This window comes from Podarcis bocagei, assembly GCF_964188305.1.
Source record: "Podarcis bocagei genome assembly, chromosome: 12".
NCBI classification, from domain to species: domain Eukaryota; kingdom Metazoa; phylum Chordata; class Lepidosauria; order Squamata; family Lacertidae; genus Podarcis; species Podarcis bocagei.
Genome location: NC_138137.1, coordinates 38,234,380 through 38,251,316, shown reverse-complemented (window position 1 = coordinate 38,251,316; position 16,937 = coordinate 38,234,380). Strand labels below are relative to the sequence as shown.

General features: G+C 42.3%; 1 protein-coding gene across 2 annotated transcripts in view; it reads right to left on the bottom strand.

The window, feature by feature from the left end:
• The window catches only part of PLXDC2 (plexin domain containing 2), a 236,174-nt gene that overhangs the window by 24,863 nt on the left and 194,374 nt on the right, over positions 1 to 16,937 (bottom strand). For both annotated transcript variants that reach the window (XR_014000682.1, XM_081163229.1), the window contains exons 8-9: positions 8,620 to 8,715; positions 7,225 to 7,306 (exon numbers count right to left, since the gene is read on the bottom strand). Coding sequence is in view for 1 of the 2 variants with exons in the window: in XM_081163229.1 (XP_081019355.1) it covers positions 7,225 to 7,306; positions 8,620 to 8,715 (178 nt within the window). In the remaining variant the exon portion in view is untranslated. The remainder of the gene's footprint in view (positions 1 to 7,224; positions 7,307 to 8,619; positions 8,716 to 16,937) is intronic.

Sequence of the window (16,937 nt, the reverse complement as noted above, 5' to 3'; positions counted from 1 at the left end):
GCATGTCCCCGGATGTGTTGCAACAATTTAAAATTCAATATTAAAAACAGTTAAGACAAATCACAGCCACAGGAATATAGCACATGTGCCTTTAGCTATCTCTGTCCAAGTACAAATCAGCGTGGGAGAAACTCTGCAAAACAAAAGCGCAGAAGCACATGGGAATGACCAGATGCAACTGGACCAGTCTCCCTCAGAGGAAGTCATGTGCTATTACAATCATGTGCTATTACAATCAGCGCATAGCTAGTTTCCCACACAGTGTTTATGCTGGTCTCCAGGCTGCATCCAACTTGGGAAGCACTTCCACATGGAGACACATAAATATATTCAGTCATAGACAGAAAGGTTTATGGATGCATGAAACATGTACCTCCAAATACTAAAATATATAGAAGATAGCTGGAAAATTACCTGCTTTCAGAGTGTTTGCTACAACTTTGCATTGGGCCATAAGGACCTTATGACACCTAAACCAGGGTTGGCTAACCCTGTTCAAGCCAAGGACTGCATAGGTCCATGATCAGCAGTTGAGGGGCTGCATGTCAAAGTTGGTGTGCCTGATGTATAAAATTGTGTGTGGCCATTTAAAAAGGGGGACATTTTGCTGTGGTGGGGGCCACAATAATCTTTCGGAACCACAGCAGAAAACCTATAAGTGTGGTCACTCTCCCCCCTTTTTAATGACTTTTTTGTGGGGGAAGAGGAACTTTTTGATATCACAGTTTCAAATTGTGGTACCTATGGGAACAGTCAGTGAAAATAAATGAATTTAAAATTAAGGAAGAAGACCTGAGCTAAAAGTGCAGCCCTGCTTCAAAGATATTTGGTATCATCTAAATGCAAGCAATCCATAAATACAGCTGATGCCAATCATGTGAGCCTACTATATTGTTCAGGGTAAACTGAAAGCTTGCACTCTCTCGTATCAACAGTTCCATACACAGCATATCTGTATGTGTAGCCATAAACACCCACTCTAAAGAAGGCAGGGAAAGCTCTCTCAAACAATCAGAAAAGCTTCCATATCACAGGAAGGTTTATTGTGCTCCTATGAAATATGCCTGATGGATCTCTGTGATCCAGATCCAGATTAGCTCCACTGTCCTACACAATTGTCATAATATCAATACTGCATTTTCAAATAATAGGTGATTTTGTATTAGGTAAGTATCTACCTATGACCCTACAGTTTTATGCCCCAGTAAACTTCAATATAATAACTTTACAAAGCATCACCTGTGTTACTGCCATTTACATTCAAGTCCACGTTAACTTAGTGTCTGTTTATAAACTTAAACTTAATTTCTTTCTTGGGCAATTACCTTTATTTTCGAGAGAACTAATTATTTCATTAGTATGAGCAAGCAGGGGACACGTTGCTTGCCCTTTAATCAAGCCTGCCCATAAACGCTTTTGCTGTTATGGATGCTCAGCAATGGTATATCAGTTAGTACTTCTGTATACATGCTTGGCTAAACCTAAGAAAATTAGGGCAGCAAATTAGGGCAACCAATCACATCAACGACAAGTGTTTGATGAGACATCTAGAGTCAAAGCAAAACCCTTCCAAATTGTATGTAGACAGCAACAATGAAGACCAAAATGGGAAAATAGAAGTGGCAGAGAACCATTAGCAACTTCAGATCCTCACATATAGCAATATAAGGCAATTTTTTTTTCATGATAAGATCCTGTGTGCAGTTTTATACAGTGGTATCTCAGGTTGCATATGCTTCAGGTTACATATGCTTCAGGTTACAGACTCCGCTAACTCAGAAATAGTACCTTGGGTTAAGAACTTTGCTTCAGGATGAGAACAGAAATCATGCTCCGGCGATGCGGCGGCAGCGGGAGGCCCTATTAGCTAAAGTGGTGCTTCAGGTTAAGAGCAGTTTCAGGTTAAGAACTCACCTCCAGAACGAATTAAGTACTTAAGCCGAGGTACCACTGTAACAGGGATAAAGAACCTCTGGCCGTCCAGATGTTGCTGGATTCCACCTCCCTGCCCATTGGCTATTCCTGACCATTAATGATGCTAGCTGAGGTGATGGAGTCCAATAATGTCTGGAGGGCCACAGCTTTCACATTCCTGTGTTAGAAAATCAGGCAATCAGTTTACTAAAGGTCATTACAATTATCGTGACAAAACACGCAGACATCCAGTCAATAAAAGCTTTTATACAACTAAGGATAAGAGCTGCTCATTTTCCTGTGCAAAAGCACATTTCAGGTTTTGTGCCACTACAGCAAAACTGGATACTTCACATGTTAAGTGTTTGTCCTTATTGCACAGTGGGAATTTTATTTTCGTCATAAATTATGGGCTTTTGTTCCTGATTTTTTTTTAAAAAAAGGTCAAATGGGAGTTTAAATTTTTATTCTTTTGCCCTTTCCTTAGCTGTAAGGAACTTGAAGAAAATATTCATAGGAAAAGAGCAGGTCATATATATGGGACAATGCAAAAGATAATGCCTAAATCTTCCACAGTTTGCAGTCCAAACAGAGGTGCAATTTGGGGGTGGGTGAAGAAGAAGGTGTAGATGAAACCATACAACATAAATTGATTGCAAACAGAAACAATTGCAGACCTGGAAACATCTTTGTTCTATTGGTAAATAAATGGCACAGGATGAAATTTTCAAAGCCATAAAGGCTCTTTGCAGTAAGTCATGGAAGGTAATGTCAAGGAAACAACTTTTCAAAATGTGTCTCTCTTTAAGATGTTGAAAACAAGCCCAATGTCTGGATGGATTCTACATCCTGTTCAATATAATAATCACTTAATTTATTTTCAATGGTTTGCTGCACACGTATTAGATACACCTTTTTTTTTTTAAAAAAAAGGTGCAGATCCAGTTCCAAAATCTGTAGTTTATGGTTCCATGAAGACCATTGGCTATTTCTGTCACTGCATTTTGGCTGTTCCAAGTAGCACTTCTTTGGTAATCTGCTAATGTCCATCTGTTCTCATTTAACCTGTTATATGATAGCAGGTAAGTATATATGCATTGCAGTTGACGTTAACCTGAACCCTACTCTAACCTGAGTTGCTAGAATACCTGCTCTGATAACTGCCTCCTCTGGCATCTTGGGAGAAAGAAAAATGCTACTTGCCTGTATTTTTTTTTAAAAAAATTAAAATCCAATTCTCAGAGGTGGCAGGGTAAGGTGGTTGCTCCACTCTACTTTGTGAACCATGTAGCTAAACTCTTAGAGCTAGTCTAGATGCGCAAAGAAATGCATGTGTGGAGGTGTCATGCCAGTGCAGATTACGGGACTGGAGCATTACCACACACTGCTTGTGCTCACATTTCTAGCTGTGTTTGTTGAAGAAGACGAAGAAGAGTTTGGATTTGATATCCCGCCTTTCACTCCCTTTAAGGAGTCTCAAAGCGGCTAACATTCTCCTTTCCCTTCCTCCCCCACAACAAACACTCTGTGAGGTGAGTGGGGCTGAGAGACTTCAGAGAAGTGTGACTGGCCCAAGGTCACCCAGCAGCTGCAGGTGGAGGAGCGGAGACGCAAACCCGGTTCCCCAGATTACGAGACTACCGCTCTTAACCACTACACCACACTGGCAACCACATTGTTGCCTTATTACAATCTCATCTCATGCTGCTTAACTGCAATACCCAACTGTTACACCTCTCTTGGACTCCTGATCTTCCCAGAATGAACTCAGGCCCTGGTCTAAACTCGGATGAGCAGGCATGCTGGTTTTTATTTTATTCTAATACAATGTACCATCACAAATTGCCGCCAAACTCCCCCCACCCCATGCTGGTTTGATGCTAAACACTAATTTGTGATGTTGGAAAGGGATCTTTGGTTTTCAAATAAATGTTCTATTTTGATGCAAAAGGTACCATTTTTCCACAACAGGAGCTAAAACTCCAAGACCATGTTATTTGATGGAAATTGCAGTTCATAAAAGCAGTAATACTGTGAACGAGGAAATGGACAAATGCAATGAAACAGCAGTAATCAATTTAGAGGCATTTCCGTTCTTACCCATAGGGATTTGTGAGTAGGCCACCCCCACCCTGGCACACATTTTTTTATTGGAAGCAACGGGACAATGACATACTTTACCAAAGGCAATCATTTACAACACACAGCATGCTCTAAAAACACAGGAGATAATTTTGTGGGGTTTTAGCTGTTTTTAAAAAGCAAAACTTCTCCCCCATCCACCGCCACCACCATGAAACGCAGAGACACATACACCCCAACAGCTCTGCCAGTTCTTCCCTTTATCAGTCAATGTGGCAGTAGGAAAAGCATGGGGGCTAGTGAATTATTTCTAGCTAGTTTTCAGATCAAATCAGAAATGATAATCACCAAACCATTGCATAATGCATTGTGGGGATGTGGGGGAAGAGATTGGGATCTAGAATTTTAGGGGTCTACTTGTAAGGGCCTCCAGCCATTTGCTCTACAAGTGATCAACAGCTCCAGAGATAGCCAGGTGGGGAGATAAGAATCTGGCCTGCTGGGCCAAAAAGGTTCCTCACCCCTCCTCTAGAGGAAGCATCCTGAGAGCTCATGGGAACTCAGGATCCAAGCTGTTGACCCTCCCGAGGGAAACCTGGATCCTTCCCCAAATGCTCACAGATTATTTCAGACATCTGCAGTCTTGGGCACTGGAGGGAGAAGCTATATTGGGAACTGTGCTAGAAAGGACAGAACTGTGTGCCTGAGTGCACATGGACCGGAAGCTACAACATTAACAAAGATGGCTACATCTTACAAAATCTTAGCATGTTTTGAACCCAAATCATGAAAACATATATTCTGATAACAAGGATTAGGCTTGTAAGGAAGCTATTGTTACACACAATGCAAATGGTTTGGTTTATGGGGAAATATGCACCGAGTGCTTCCAGGCAAAGGATAAATTTGGTAACAGGCCATTGGGATATCCAAAAACAGCTCATAGGCAACTGTGCTTTTGTTTGATTTAGTGGATTTTCTTCATGAAGCATGAATAGGGATTACATTGGAATATGCCCTGGCATTTTGATGTCAATGAAGTTCTGAGAATGCTGCAAAATTGGGGGGGGGACACCACTGCATGCATCAGGAGCACCCACTATAACACAGTCAGGACATGGGGTAAGTTAGATTTCAAAAGTGGTGGGAGAAGCCTAATACAATACTGCTGCTTTTGTTACATGCAGGTCTGTTTGGCTCTGGGTCATAATCTTCTTCTATGAAGATATTTTATTTAGGTATAATATGTATAATATATGTCAAATATTGTTGCCAAAACTAATTGACAAATTAATTAACCGATCTCAAAGGGGAAAACTGAATGATACAACCCAAGAAGGGACACTCAGAATTCCAAAGAACATATGCAACCTTTTAATGTCAGTGACCCTTTATCTGTTCTCTCCCAGACCCTCATTAGATCTCTGCAAGCCTCAGAAAAGCTAAAAGTCTTATTTTCTTTGTACATTTTCCTTTCACTAATGACAAGAATTTCTGAATCTAATTTCTTGGGCTAAAAGCACAACAAAACCTAAAGCAAAAACGAAGCACTAATACAGCCAGGCTTGTATAACAGGAGTTTCTGTTGAATTCATTCAAGCTAACCAAGGTCAGCAACTGGGGAACGTTTTAAAAGCTAAGACTGTGTAGAATGATTGTGCTCTTTATATTCCAGCTATTTTGTGAATTACAATTTGTCCCTACTGCTGCCATACTTGATGAAACAGTGAAACATTCAATGTCAATCTTTCCCGATGACCCAAATGAGTGTACAATCTGTATACCTATCTACAGAAAGAGTTGTAGCGTACACATGTGCAGTTACTCACTTGTAACACAAATTTACAGTCTGTGTACCCAACACCTGAGCTGTAGAAACTACCAAGTGTAGACTCTTTTACACAAACACTTGTACCCATTTCTGTAAAACATATGAACAAGTCTATTGTTAGCAGTATACAGTGGACCCTCCGGATATGAACTTAATTCATTCCGGGAGTCCATCCGCAACCTAAAAAGTCCATATCTGAGGTGCTGCTTCTGCACATGCACACAGCACAATAGAGCACTTCTGCGCATGTGCGTGCGGCGAAACCCGGAAGTATACACTTCCAGGTTTGTCACATTCACAACCCAAAGTTTATGTATCCAGAGGGATACATAAGTAGAGGTATGACTGTACTAGTGTTTGATTCTATAACAGTGGGGCAATATATTGGTCCCACATGATGCATTTGTTTGAGGAGGGGAGTCAGTGACAGCCTTTCTTCAAAGGTTTCACCCAGTGGTAAATTTTGAAGTGCAGGAGCTCATCATAACAATCACCACAGCCTTCCCCCAAGGATAGGCATAGGAACACTCTCAAAGAGAGTCTAAATATGTAGGCAACAGTGTTGAGCCATTATTTAACACAGGTATGCATACACATGAACCCACCCACCCAAGAGCAGCAGTTCATAGTGTACTACTCAGTTTATTAGGGTAAGCATGAATGAATACAATCCTGTGCATAGTTTCCTGGGAGTAAGCTCTCTTGAGAAAAGAAAATGAAAATGAGAGAGAGGCACAACATGGTGCAGATAATGTCGAGTAGGGGGCAGGAACTAGAGTTGTGGTGCTCCTCACCAGCAGACATCTGTCAGTCACAGACCTGAAGGAACTGCATTTCACACAGCAGTTACTATCAGAAAAAGCACACTAAGCAGGAATGCACCCCCCCCACAACAAAATATGTAGGCAGATCAGCAAAGAGAGAGGACCTAGCTAAAGGACAGATTTTCAATTTCTTGCAACAACTATGCAACAATCTAACTCAAGCAAAAATGTGGCCCATCTGGAAATGCCCTGAATATTAAGAAAAGTCCAAGGACCTTTAAGGCTGTTCCAATCTATTTTCTCTTTTGACATAGCAACACGTTCCCAGTCTTCTAAACCATGGTTTAGAAGCCTATGGTAAAGGGTACATTGCCCTGGAGGTCAATTCTTACTGAATGAACCTTTCTCCCCAAGCGTGGAGTATGCTGGCTGGTCCTACAGGGATTCTGAGGAAGGAACCTTATTACTTTATATATCACAAATTGAAAGGTCAAAACCATCACTTCAGTTGTCAGTAGGAAATAAATCAGCCCAATTAAAAGAATCCCTATGCATTATATAGGGCAAGAGAAAAATGGATTCATTATCAGTGCCATTGTATATCAAAGGCCAGAATTAACTAGCTTTTCTTACCTTTGGAGTTTATTGCACCAGCTGCAGTTGAAGCCAATCTGAGCCATGACACATGGCCCACAGCTGTTAAACTGGAGGCAGGCTGCAACAAGAAAAGACCCAGGCAGATAAAAACTTCACCCTGCAAATATTTCCTACCACCAATAGTTTTCTAAGGACTAAAATAATGTATTCTCCTTAAAATAATTGGTGAATAAGTGAGTTCCAACCATCTGTCATTAGAAATAGGCTACTATGACACACTATGGAAATAGGCACCACCTATGAAATATTGATCTTTGAGATTCAATTTTAATCCTGTTTGTAAGTATACTACCATTTCTGCAAATCTTCATTTCTTGCCCAGCTCCTAAATTCGCCTTTTGCCATGAAAGCATTCAATTATTTCTTTATGTCTCTTTCCTTTTGAGGTCTTACATTTCACGGCATATAGCTAATGTTTTTGTCATATAGACGTAATAAGCTGGGGTAGGAAACTGTGTAAGAGCTGTAATTGAATTAAGAGGGGGATGGGAGCCGACTCCAGTTTCTACTGATGGTTTGTCTAGCAATTTACATTCCAAGCTTTCTTTAAAGTGTGTGTGTGGATGAGATACAAAATAAGCGCTTGTCACTACTTCCTTTGCAGGGCTTATTATGCACCCATGATCACTTGGTGATCAATATACAATGGCCAGATATTGGATGTTGGGATATACTGGTATTATCTAGAGAGTAACCAGTTAGGTATGTCTGGCCTTTTAAATGTAGTTCTTCACATTTTATTTTGTTCTGGTGTGTGCCCTGATGTCTCTCTCATGTATTTATATTTTCCTTATTTAAAGTAAATATACAATAAACAGAGGAATTAATATTGAAAAGTACAAATGCAACAAAACAACAACACTGCAGTGTGTGGATGAACAGGAAGAAAATCATGGCTGCTTCATCTTCTGCCACTCCTGCTGTGTTGTGCTACTGGGAGCTAAGCCACAGTTTGGCTTACTGTCAGGCTCATGGTGTGTTGCTCTTCAAACAGCCATGAGCTGTAACCAAGGTTTCTTTTTGGCTTACCACTCACTCATGGTTTGTTTGGGGAGACAAACCATGAGCTGGGATGCAGATGTAACAGTAAGCCAAACCATGACTTAGCTCCCAGCACAGCAGGAGTGATGGAGAATCAACGAGGTTTAGCTCCTAGTAGCATGGCAGCAACAGGAGCAGAGAAGCAGCAATTTCCCCTGTGTGTGTCAACGTGCTGTACATTCAGCTTTAAGCCATAGTTAACTATCATTTAAAGTGACATGTGAACCAGGCCATCGTAGGCTAAGAGGGAAGATGTCTCTAAAGAATTTAAAAACTAATAGACTGTCTTTAAGAATGACATATATCATGTGCTTCTTGGTCTGTACTTACTGGGTAGAGGAATCATCTCAACAGCTGACAGATTGGTAACCTTTGACATTTGAAGCTCCACTCTGTGGTACTCATATATCGTTCTTCTACGGACATCTACCAGGAAGGAAACAACAACTTTAAATTCAGAAGTTGAACATGTCTGTTGCTGACTGCACTGCAGGAAGCAAGCTCAGCCACTTTAAATGGTTTGGAGGTGGACCTGAGGGAAGACAGGCTTGACCCAGGTCCGTCCCCAAAATTCTGCCCAGCCACCTGGCCATGATTGGCCGATTCAAACTCAAAGTGACAAGGTGTCCTGACACTCCTTACAGCTGGCTGAGCCGGATGACGTTGCCAGCCAGCTGTGCAGGAAGTTTTTGCCCTGCTCCAGCTTGCCTGCGGGCGTGCTGGGTCACAACCGCTGCTTGCCACCAAAAATGGTAAGCAGTCTTTTCTGTCATGGTGCCCAGAATACGGCAGGTCTTATCCAGCTGGCTCTGGATGATTTTTGAAGATTGCTGGATGATTTTTTTGCAGGGCAGTCAAGACTCAATTGTTTTCACAGGCATTTTGTTGCTGAGTATAATATGATTTATTTCAATGCTCCTGGTGCATTTCTTTTGTTTGTGTGCTGCAATTTCATTCAGTTATTTCAGACATGTCATTTGTAAGCCAACTTGTAAGCCTATTTGATTACTGCTGACAAGCGGGATAAAAAAAAATCCTCAAAATAATTAGGTATCATTGGTAAAATATAATAGCAGTTTATCACTCAGTTTTGTTTACAACGTCCTCCTTTGTAATGCAAAACTTTCTCTGAAACTTGGGAGAGTTCACCGAAAAGTTTAAATGGAGGCCAGGAAAAAAATCACGCATCAACATGTTTTCATTGTATCATCGCACATAATCTCAGAATTAATTTTGGACAGGATTATAGTTTCCACTGGTATAGAACTGAATCCAGAACTTCTCCTCAAGGCAGAATGTTAATTGCCAAGCCATGAATTGATTGCTTTGAAAGGCTTCTGCAAATATTATTTATGAGCAAAAAGATGATAAAAAATCAGCATCTAATTCTAGCTTTCCTATTCATTATTTTATTATTATAATCATGTTCAGGCCTGTATTACCTTCATGACTACAAGACAAGCTTGCATTTTCATACTATAACACTGAGAAACTATGATGACCTTTTACTCTGGACTTCCGAGTTCTTACAAACTTCTACTGAATGCAATTAAATTCATATTCATGGGGGTGGGGGAGAGAAGGTACAATTTATAGGCAGGCCAGGAAACAAATTGCCTATGACTAGACGAATGGGGGATTATAATGCAGGAGGTAGGAGAAGGGTAATTAATGGTGGGGCATCCGCACCACACTGAGCATCAACCAGAATTGGAGAAGAGAGCAGAATCAGAGCAGATATGGATTATTAGATCTCACAGAGAAGCCCAGCATGAAGAAGCAACACCTAGTTGGATAATGAACCGGAAAGAGAGAATCAACCAGTCTGCAGGATCAAGAAATCCAGATCAACATCATTGACCCCTTTCTCACTGAGGGAAACAAAGGAATCAAAACAAAGACCCACCCTCCTGGAAAAGGATTTTGATCAAAGGACAGTGCTTCACTCATATCCCAAAAGGAGCTGGTAAGCAGAATCCTTATAATCCTGAAAAGGATTAATCCATCTCCCAAAGAGGAAGGCTTCTTCTTCCTCCGGCTTCTCCACGTTTTCTTTTCACTTTCCCAATATCTTGGCATGAGCAGCTGAAAAACAGGGAATGTAAGGAGTACAGGTAGCTGCCTCAGGCCCACACCCTACTTGTAAAGCAAACCCAACACACATTTAAAGCACTCGACTTTCCTCCAAAGAATTATGGGAACTGTAGTTTGTTTAATGGCACTGGGAGGTTGGTAAGGGGAAAACTATAGTTCCCAGTATTCTCTGTGTGGGGTAGAAATGTGATTTAAATGTATGGTATGTATCTGCCCTAAGTCCATTAAGTTGAAGAAGAAGAGGAGTTTGGATTTGATATCCCGCCTTTCACTCCCTTTAAGGAGTCTCAAAGCGGCTAACATTCTCCTTTCCCTTCCTCCCCCACAACGAACACTCTGTGAGGTGAGTGGGGCTGAGAGACTTCAGAAAAGTGTGACTGGCCCAAGGTCACCCAGCAGCTGCATGTGGAGGAGCGGAGACGCAAACCCGGTTCCCCCAGATTACGAGACTACCGCTCTTAACCACTACACCACACTGGCTCTCCAGTTCAGTATTTCTTGCACTGACCAACAGTAGCTGCCCAGGGTTTCAGGCAGGGGTCTCTCCTGGAGAGTCAACCTGGGACCTTCTGCATATAAAGCGGGACTGTACCACTGGGCCAGGTGATTAGGGGGTCCTTGACATGTTACCATTTGGGACCTTCTTTTTTTAGAGCTATGAAAGAGGAGCCTTCCTATCCCATTTGCCCCACCTTGAGGTCTCATACTTCCACCTTACTTCCACTGCGGTACTGAAACCCAGACAGACAGAAACCATTTGCAGGAAAAACATTCCCCACACAGCATTTAAAGGGCTGCATTCCCCTCTCAGCTTAGTCTACCTCACAGGGTTGTTGCAATGATAAAAATGAGGTTAGTGGCAAAGCCATGCCCATTGCTCCGAGTTTCTCAGAGGATAACAATGAAAATCAATCAGCAGATATGATTCCTCGCTTACCTGCAAGCAAGATGGAGCAGTGAGTGGCATTCTACTAATCTGTCATGTCAATGAAAGGATTGCCATTAGCGTAGCGGGATTCCCCACCCCCCACTCTCTTTGTCTTGTGCCCTCCCCAAATCTGCTCTGGAGGGCTGGAGGAACCGCTAGAACAGACTTAAGGGTCAATTGGGGGAGGAGAAATGAAGTATTCCGGTCACACAAGTGGCAATCCTTACGTTGATGGGACCCTGCCTTAGCGTGGCTACAACCCAGTGAGTTCAACAAGGCAGCCAGTACTGCCTGTTTAGCAGCAGTAATTTCTGTTATATACTGGCAAGGCTCCCTATACCCAGAGCACAGTGGAGGGCGCTTTTGTTCTTATCTTGTTTCATAGGCACATACTGGCAGGATGTGGCACAGAAACAAATCCACAAATTATTCTACTTAACTTCTTATCATGGCTGAGCACCATCATTGCCAATTAAATCAGCGTGTTATTTAGTTTAGGGCCAATTCTTTCAAACCCTCTTGATGAAAGGCCTCTCTCCCCCCGCTTCTCTCTCTTTCCCTCAGATGTGAATGTAACATCCTATTAAGTGAATAAATTACTGCCACCCAGCCAGTCTGAATGAATTACTAGGAAGATTCTGGGCTAGATATCTATCCTGGAAGGTCTGATACCTGTCTGGCGCTCCAAATGCACTGGGCTAGAACATGTGTGCCGAGGCTAAGCTAATTTGGGCTGGATCTGAGAACCTTTGTTGCCAAGCGGGGAAGATTTATTCCCCCACAGTGACTTGCCCGTATGATGCACCTGCCAACACAGAGCATTGCAGGGATGTGTTTGAAATGAACTCCTGCCAGCGCCAGCGGCTTTAATTTGTTCCCCCCAAAGAAGTCGGGTCCTTCAGTCCAAAAAAGCAAGCCAATGAATACCTAAATAAAAATGATGGTATTGGCACTTTCAGTGTTCCGTCATTAGCAAAGGTTAACTCAGGGCAGACTGGCTTGGCATAAGCTGGCAAATTCTGAATGCGCTCCTCAGGAACAGTATGAGAAAGGGATTGTAGGAAGCTATTAGGCCTTTGTGACAACACCTCTCACCAGAAGGGAAAAGAAAGAAAAATGCCCACAGCTGAACTGCTAAGGTGACTGTTACAGATAGGTAGCCATGTTGGTCTGCCATAGTCAAAATAAAAAATTCCTTCCAGTAGCACCTTAAAGACCAACTAAGTTACTTCTTGGTATGAGCTTCCGTGTGCATGCACACTTCTTCAGATACACTGAAACAGAAGTTGCCAGACCCTTCTATATTACAGTCTGTAATATTACCTATTACAGTCGTTAAGAGTCATCAACAGGCTCATCTCAGCTATCTGCCAATCTCCCATTCCCACCACCCTTCTGAGTAATACCCCTCCCCACCTTCTCACTATATAGAAGGGTCTGGCAACTTCTGTTTCAGTGTATCTGAAGAAGTGTGCATGCACACGAAAGCTCATACCAAGAACTAACTTAGTTGGTCTTTAAGGTGCTACTGGAAGGAATTTTTTATTTTTGCTAAGGTGACTGGCTCTAATAGTGTAAGGCTGAAATCCTATGCCAATTTATCTGAGAAGAAGTCCCACTGAAATTAATGGGACTTACTTCCGAGTAGACATATACAGGAATTTGGGAAGAGTGAATGTGTTCATTTCAGCTTCTCCTTTTTCTAATCTTAAATTCACTTTCTATATTTCTGTATCAGTTTGCATTTTAAAAAGGCCTCATGGATATTGACCAGAATTTTACTGCGACTTTCTCCTAATATACAGTTTTGCATTCAGTTTTGCCAAATACACACATTTCCACCCCAAAGCACTTTTTTCTGATATAATGCATTTTTGCTTGTTAGTTTCACCAATAACCGTCAATAACCTCTTCACAGATAACTCAGAATCATACGCACAGAGAACTCAGAAACATAGGTCGGTGCCCTTAAGAAACTACAACCCCCAGAATTCTTTGGAGGAAGAATCTTGTTTGAAGTGGTATCATAGCATTTTAAATGTGTGGCATGACTGTGGCTCAAGAGCAGGCGTTAGCACTGCTGGGCCCCGCTGAGGCTCTGAGACCCAAACAGAGTATTCACGGAAGCCAGGTACTAAAAATGAGCCTGACTAGAACCATCTTTTGTATTCTAAACCAAATCCCCATGACCACTCATCAAACACAATATTAAAAGATGCTTTTTAATGGATGAACACTTGAGGAGGAGGAGATGTGACTTGAGGCCGAGCTTTACAAATATGGCACAATAAATCTTACAGTGTAGTGATTACTGTGAGCATCCTACTGGAACCAGGGACTGGCACATCATCTCAGAGGCCAGGATCCAGGAGACACAGATGTAATGGGAAAAGGGGATTCCTGGAGCAAGCACATCACTGCAAACTCATATTTCCTACTGACCTGTCAAAGCAGATCCACGTCCTTTAACCTTCTTTCTCCCTCACTTTGCCTCTCTGTCACTTGCCCAATACTGCTACCTTCCCCTTCTCTGCCTGGAGAAGCCAAACAAAGGTAATGCACAGCTAGGTGCTGGGCTAGACGGTGCTCGCGTCTGAGGATCTTGACTGAGTTGGCACCCTGCAACTTTCTCCAGTCAGTGAATGAAGAAGAAGAAGAAACCATAGAGGGAGGATCAGGAAGCTATAGAGTCAGGAAGAACAAGACTGAAGGACTTGAACCTGCACTACAGCCACTGCTTTCAATGCCTGACACCTAATTTGAGAAGGCAAGGTCACAGCACAGATTAGGAATGTGCTACCAAGCCCTCTTTCTCCTATCTATCTATAGGTTAACTGAAGGAAGTTCATGGAAGGAAAGTGCTCTCCCTTCCTGTTCCCCACATCCCCATAAACCTTAGCTGGAAGGTTGGGGACCCACCTGAACAATGTGGAATGGGCTACAGGGAGAGGGAAGAGCTGCCCTCAATCTGACCTGCATTAAGGAAGTTCAGAGTTTTGCACAAAGGAAGTTCAGAGTTTTGCACAGCTTCTTCCCCTTTCACATATGAAAACTTATTGAGCAATGTTGCATGGGCTGCAGGAGGAGTAGAGAACTTCTCCCAGTTGGTCTTGGTTTTTAAGGTAAGTTGAACTTCACAGAAGAAATCTTTCCTGTACCCTCCTTCCCTCTGCCCCCAGAAAGCCTCTCTGGAGATTCAGCAGTCCTTCTGAACAACATGAGACAGGAAACAGGGAAGTTGCTTAACTTAAGGAAGTTGATAGGAAGAAAGCTTCCTGCAGCCTCCTTAACCCCAGCAGTTTCTGTGTCACCTCATTCAACATTTTTCATTAAATGCCACACCCTTCAGAGGTTTTTGGAGCGGGTGGGTTACAGGTACCGGTAGTTGAAGAGGGTTGAACAAGATGGGAGACTTTAGTTACTTAATCTATTTTAGGCTCCAATCCTTAAGATCTGTTCCTCCAGAACCACCCACTGGACCTCCTTCCCTGTACTCCTCTTTGAGTTTTCCAAAGCTCTGCTCAAGTATATTGGTGTGTGTTCACAGTGTATCTGTTTTCTTCACTCAGAGCCCAGGGGAGTGCATTGGGTCTGTTTTTTGTTATATGGCTATATCATACATTTAAAGATTTCTGAGTGACACTCATCACTGAATGTCTTATGTTGAGTTTTGTAGGAGAAACCAATGGCTGAACTGAATCCAAAGTCATTGATTTCTGTGAGTTATTATCAAAGAGATTAAAAGTTTGTTATATTCCTATCTATCTCAATTTTAAGAGGATAACTATACGAGTGAATGATTTATTTCTAAGACAGTCATTTGAATTGATTCTTTCTTACAACCGAGGTGATAAACTGTCTCAATGTTTAGCCATCTATGGAAAAATCCTGTAGGCTAGATCAATATTTATACTGTCTATGCTCAAGATCACTTAACACAGATTAATTACCCCTTAGCACACCTTCACTGCCCCTTTGTTCACACAACCTGGACTATTAAAGGCAGGAGAAGTGCTAAATCCATCCCCCCTCGAATGCATTCAGTGAAATCTAACAGGTGTGGATCCATGGTCCTAACTTAACTTTAGTCAGTGACAGTGCTCCTGCAGAAAACGACTGTCTTGACAGTGAAGATTTTCTTTAGAGATTACTATCAGGCAACTTCCTGCAGGTTAATTTATATGCCAGTGTGAATATGCCCTGTGCGCCAAGGATCTCTGTTATAAAAATTCCCCATCTATCATAGCCCATATGAGTTTTTGACAGAGTGCAACAAATACAAATTTAAGGAGACTTAAAGGCCTTTTAAAGTGGTTCAATCCCCAATGCCGAAAACAGTGGTGGTGCCTGTGGCCACATTGCCCAGAGTGAGTCCCACCCTACCCCACCCCTGTCCAGTGTTAGTGGTTGCTGAGTTATAATAAAAACTCCATGCCATGTGGCTTGATATTAGAGAAATTCTATCCATGCCTATTTAGAAATATCCAAATAAGCCCAATGGGACTTAGTCCCAGGTAAGTGTGTATGGAATTGCAGCTTTATTCTCCTTGCAATGGTTGTCATCGCTCAGTAAGTTACCACAGGGCAAATTGTCTTTTATCTACTCTATATCTGGGCTTCAGGCCAATTATTATTAATCGGGACTGTGCAGAATTATGTACTGATCCAAAAATTATTTTGCTAATTTATGAATTTGTGTACATCTGTTGTGCAACTGTTTCCATCCATCCATCCATCCAATTCTATACTATATCTGCAATAGAATCATAGCAATCTGTATGCCAATACATGTTTTGCTATGCCTCATCCCAATAATTATTTTCATTAAAGATACGAGAGTTGTGTGAATGGTTTTGGGATTTCTCCCCATGGCATTTGGCTCACAAAAAGTTGCCCCAGAGGGAAGGGTTGGACTTCTAGAATAAAGTGGGTAGGGAGCAAAGGATGGGGAAGCTGGCAGAAAATGGGTATGGCAGATGCAGGAGGTGGGGACTGGGAGAAATGGCCCTTTCCTGCATCACTGCATAATGTATGCCTCCCAGTGGCAGAATCCTCAGTTTGTTAATTTAATTATTTCATAAAATCCATACACCACTCGAATGTAAAAAAAACCTCAAAGTGGTATACAAAAGATAAAACCATAAAACCAAGAAAAAAGTACAACTCTACTTTAAAAGTAGGGTAGGGCCTCTCCTGCTAATTTTAGGGCACAGGCATGCTAATAAAGAGAGAGACCCATTCTCTGTGGTGATGCCCTATCCGTAGAATGCCCTCCCTTGGAATCACATATGGTGCGTATGCTTTTTTATCATTCTGGCACCAATTGTTTGTTTGGGCATCTGTAGGCTCCTAGTGTTTACATGAAGAAGTAAGGTTCTATGGCTTTTATATACCGTATTTTTCGCCCCATAAGACGCACTTTTTCCCCTCCAAAAATGAAGGGGAAATCGGGGTGCGTCTTATGGGGCGAATGCCTGCAATCCTCGCGCGCCCGGCAGGAGGTCCCACCGGGTGCGCAAGGCTTGGGGCGGCAGCCTGTCGCCCGAAGCACGGGGAGCCCTCCGGAGGGCTCTCCCTGCTTCGGGCGAATGCCTGCAAGCCTCGCGCACCCGGCAGGAGGTCCCGC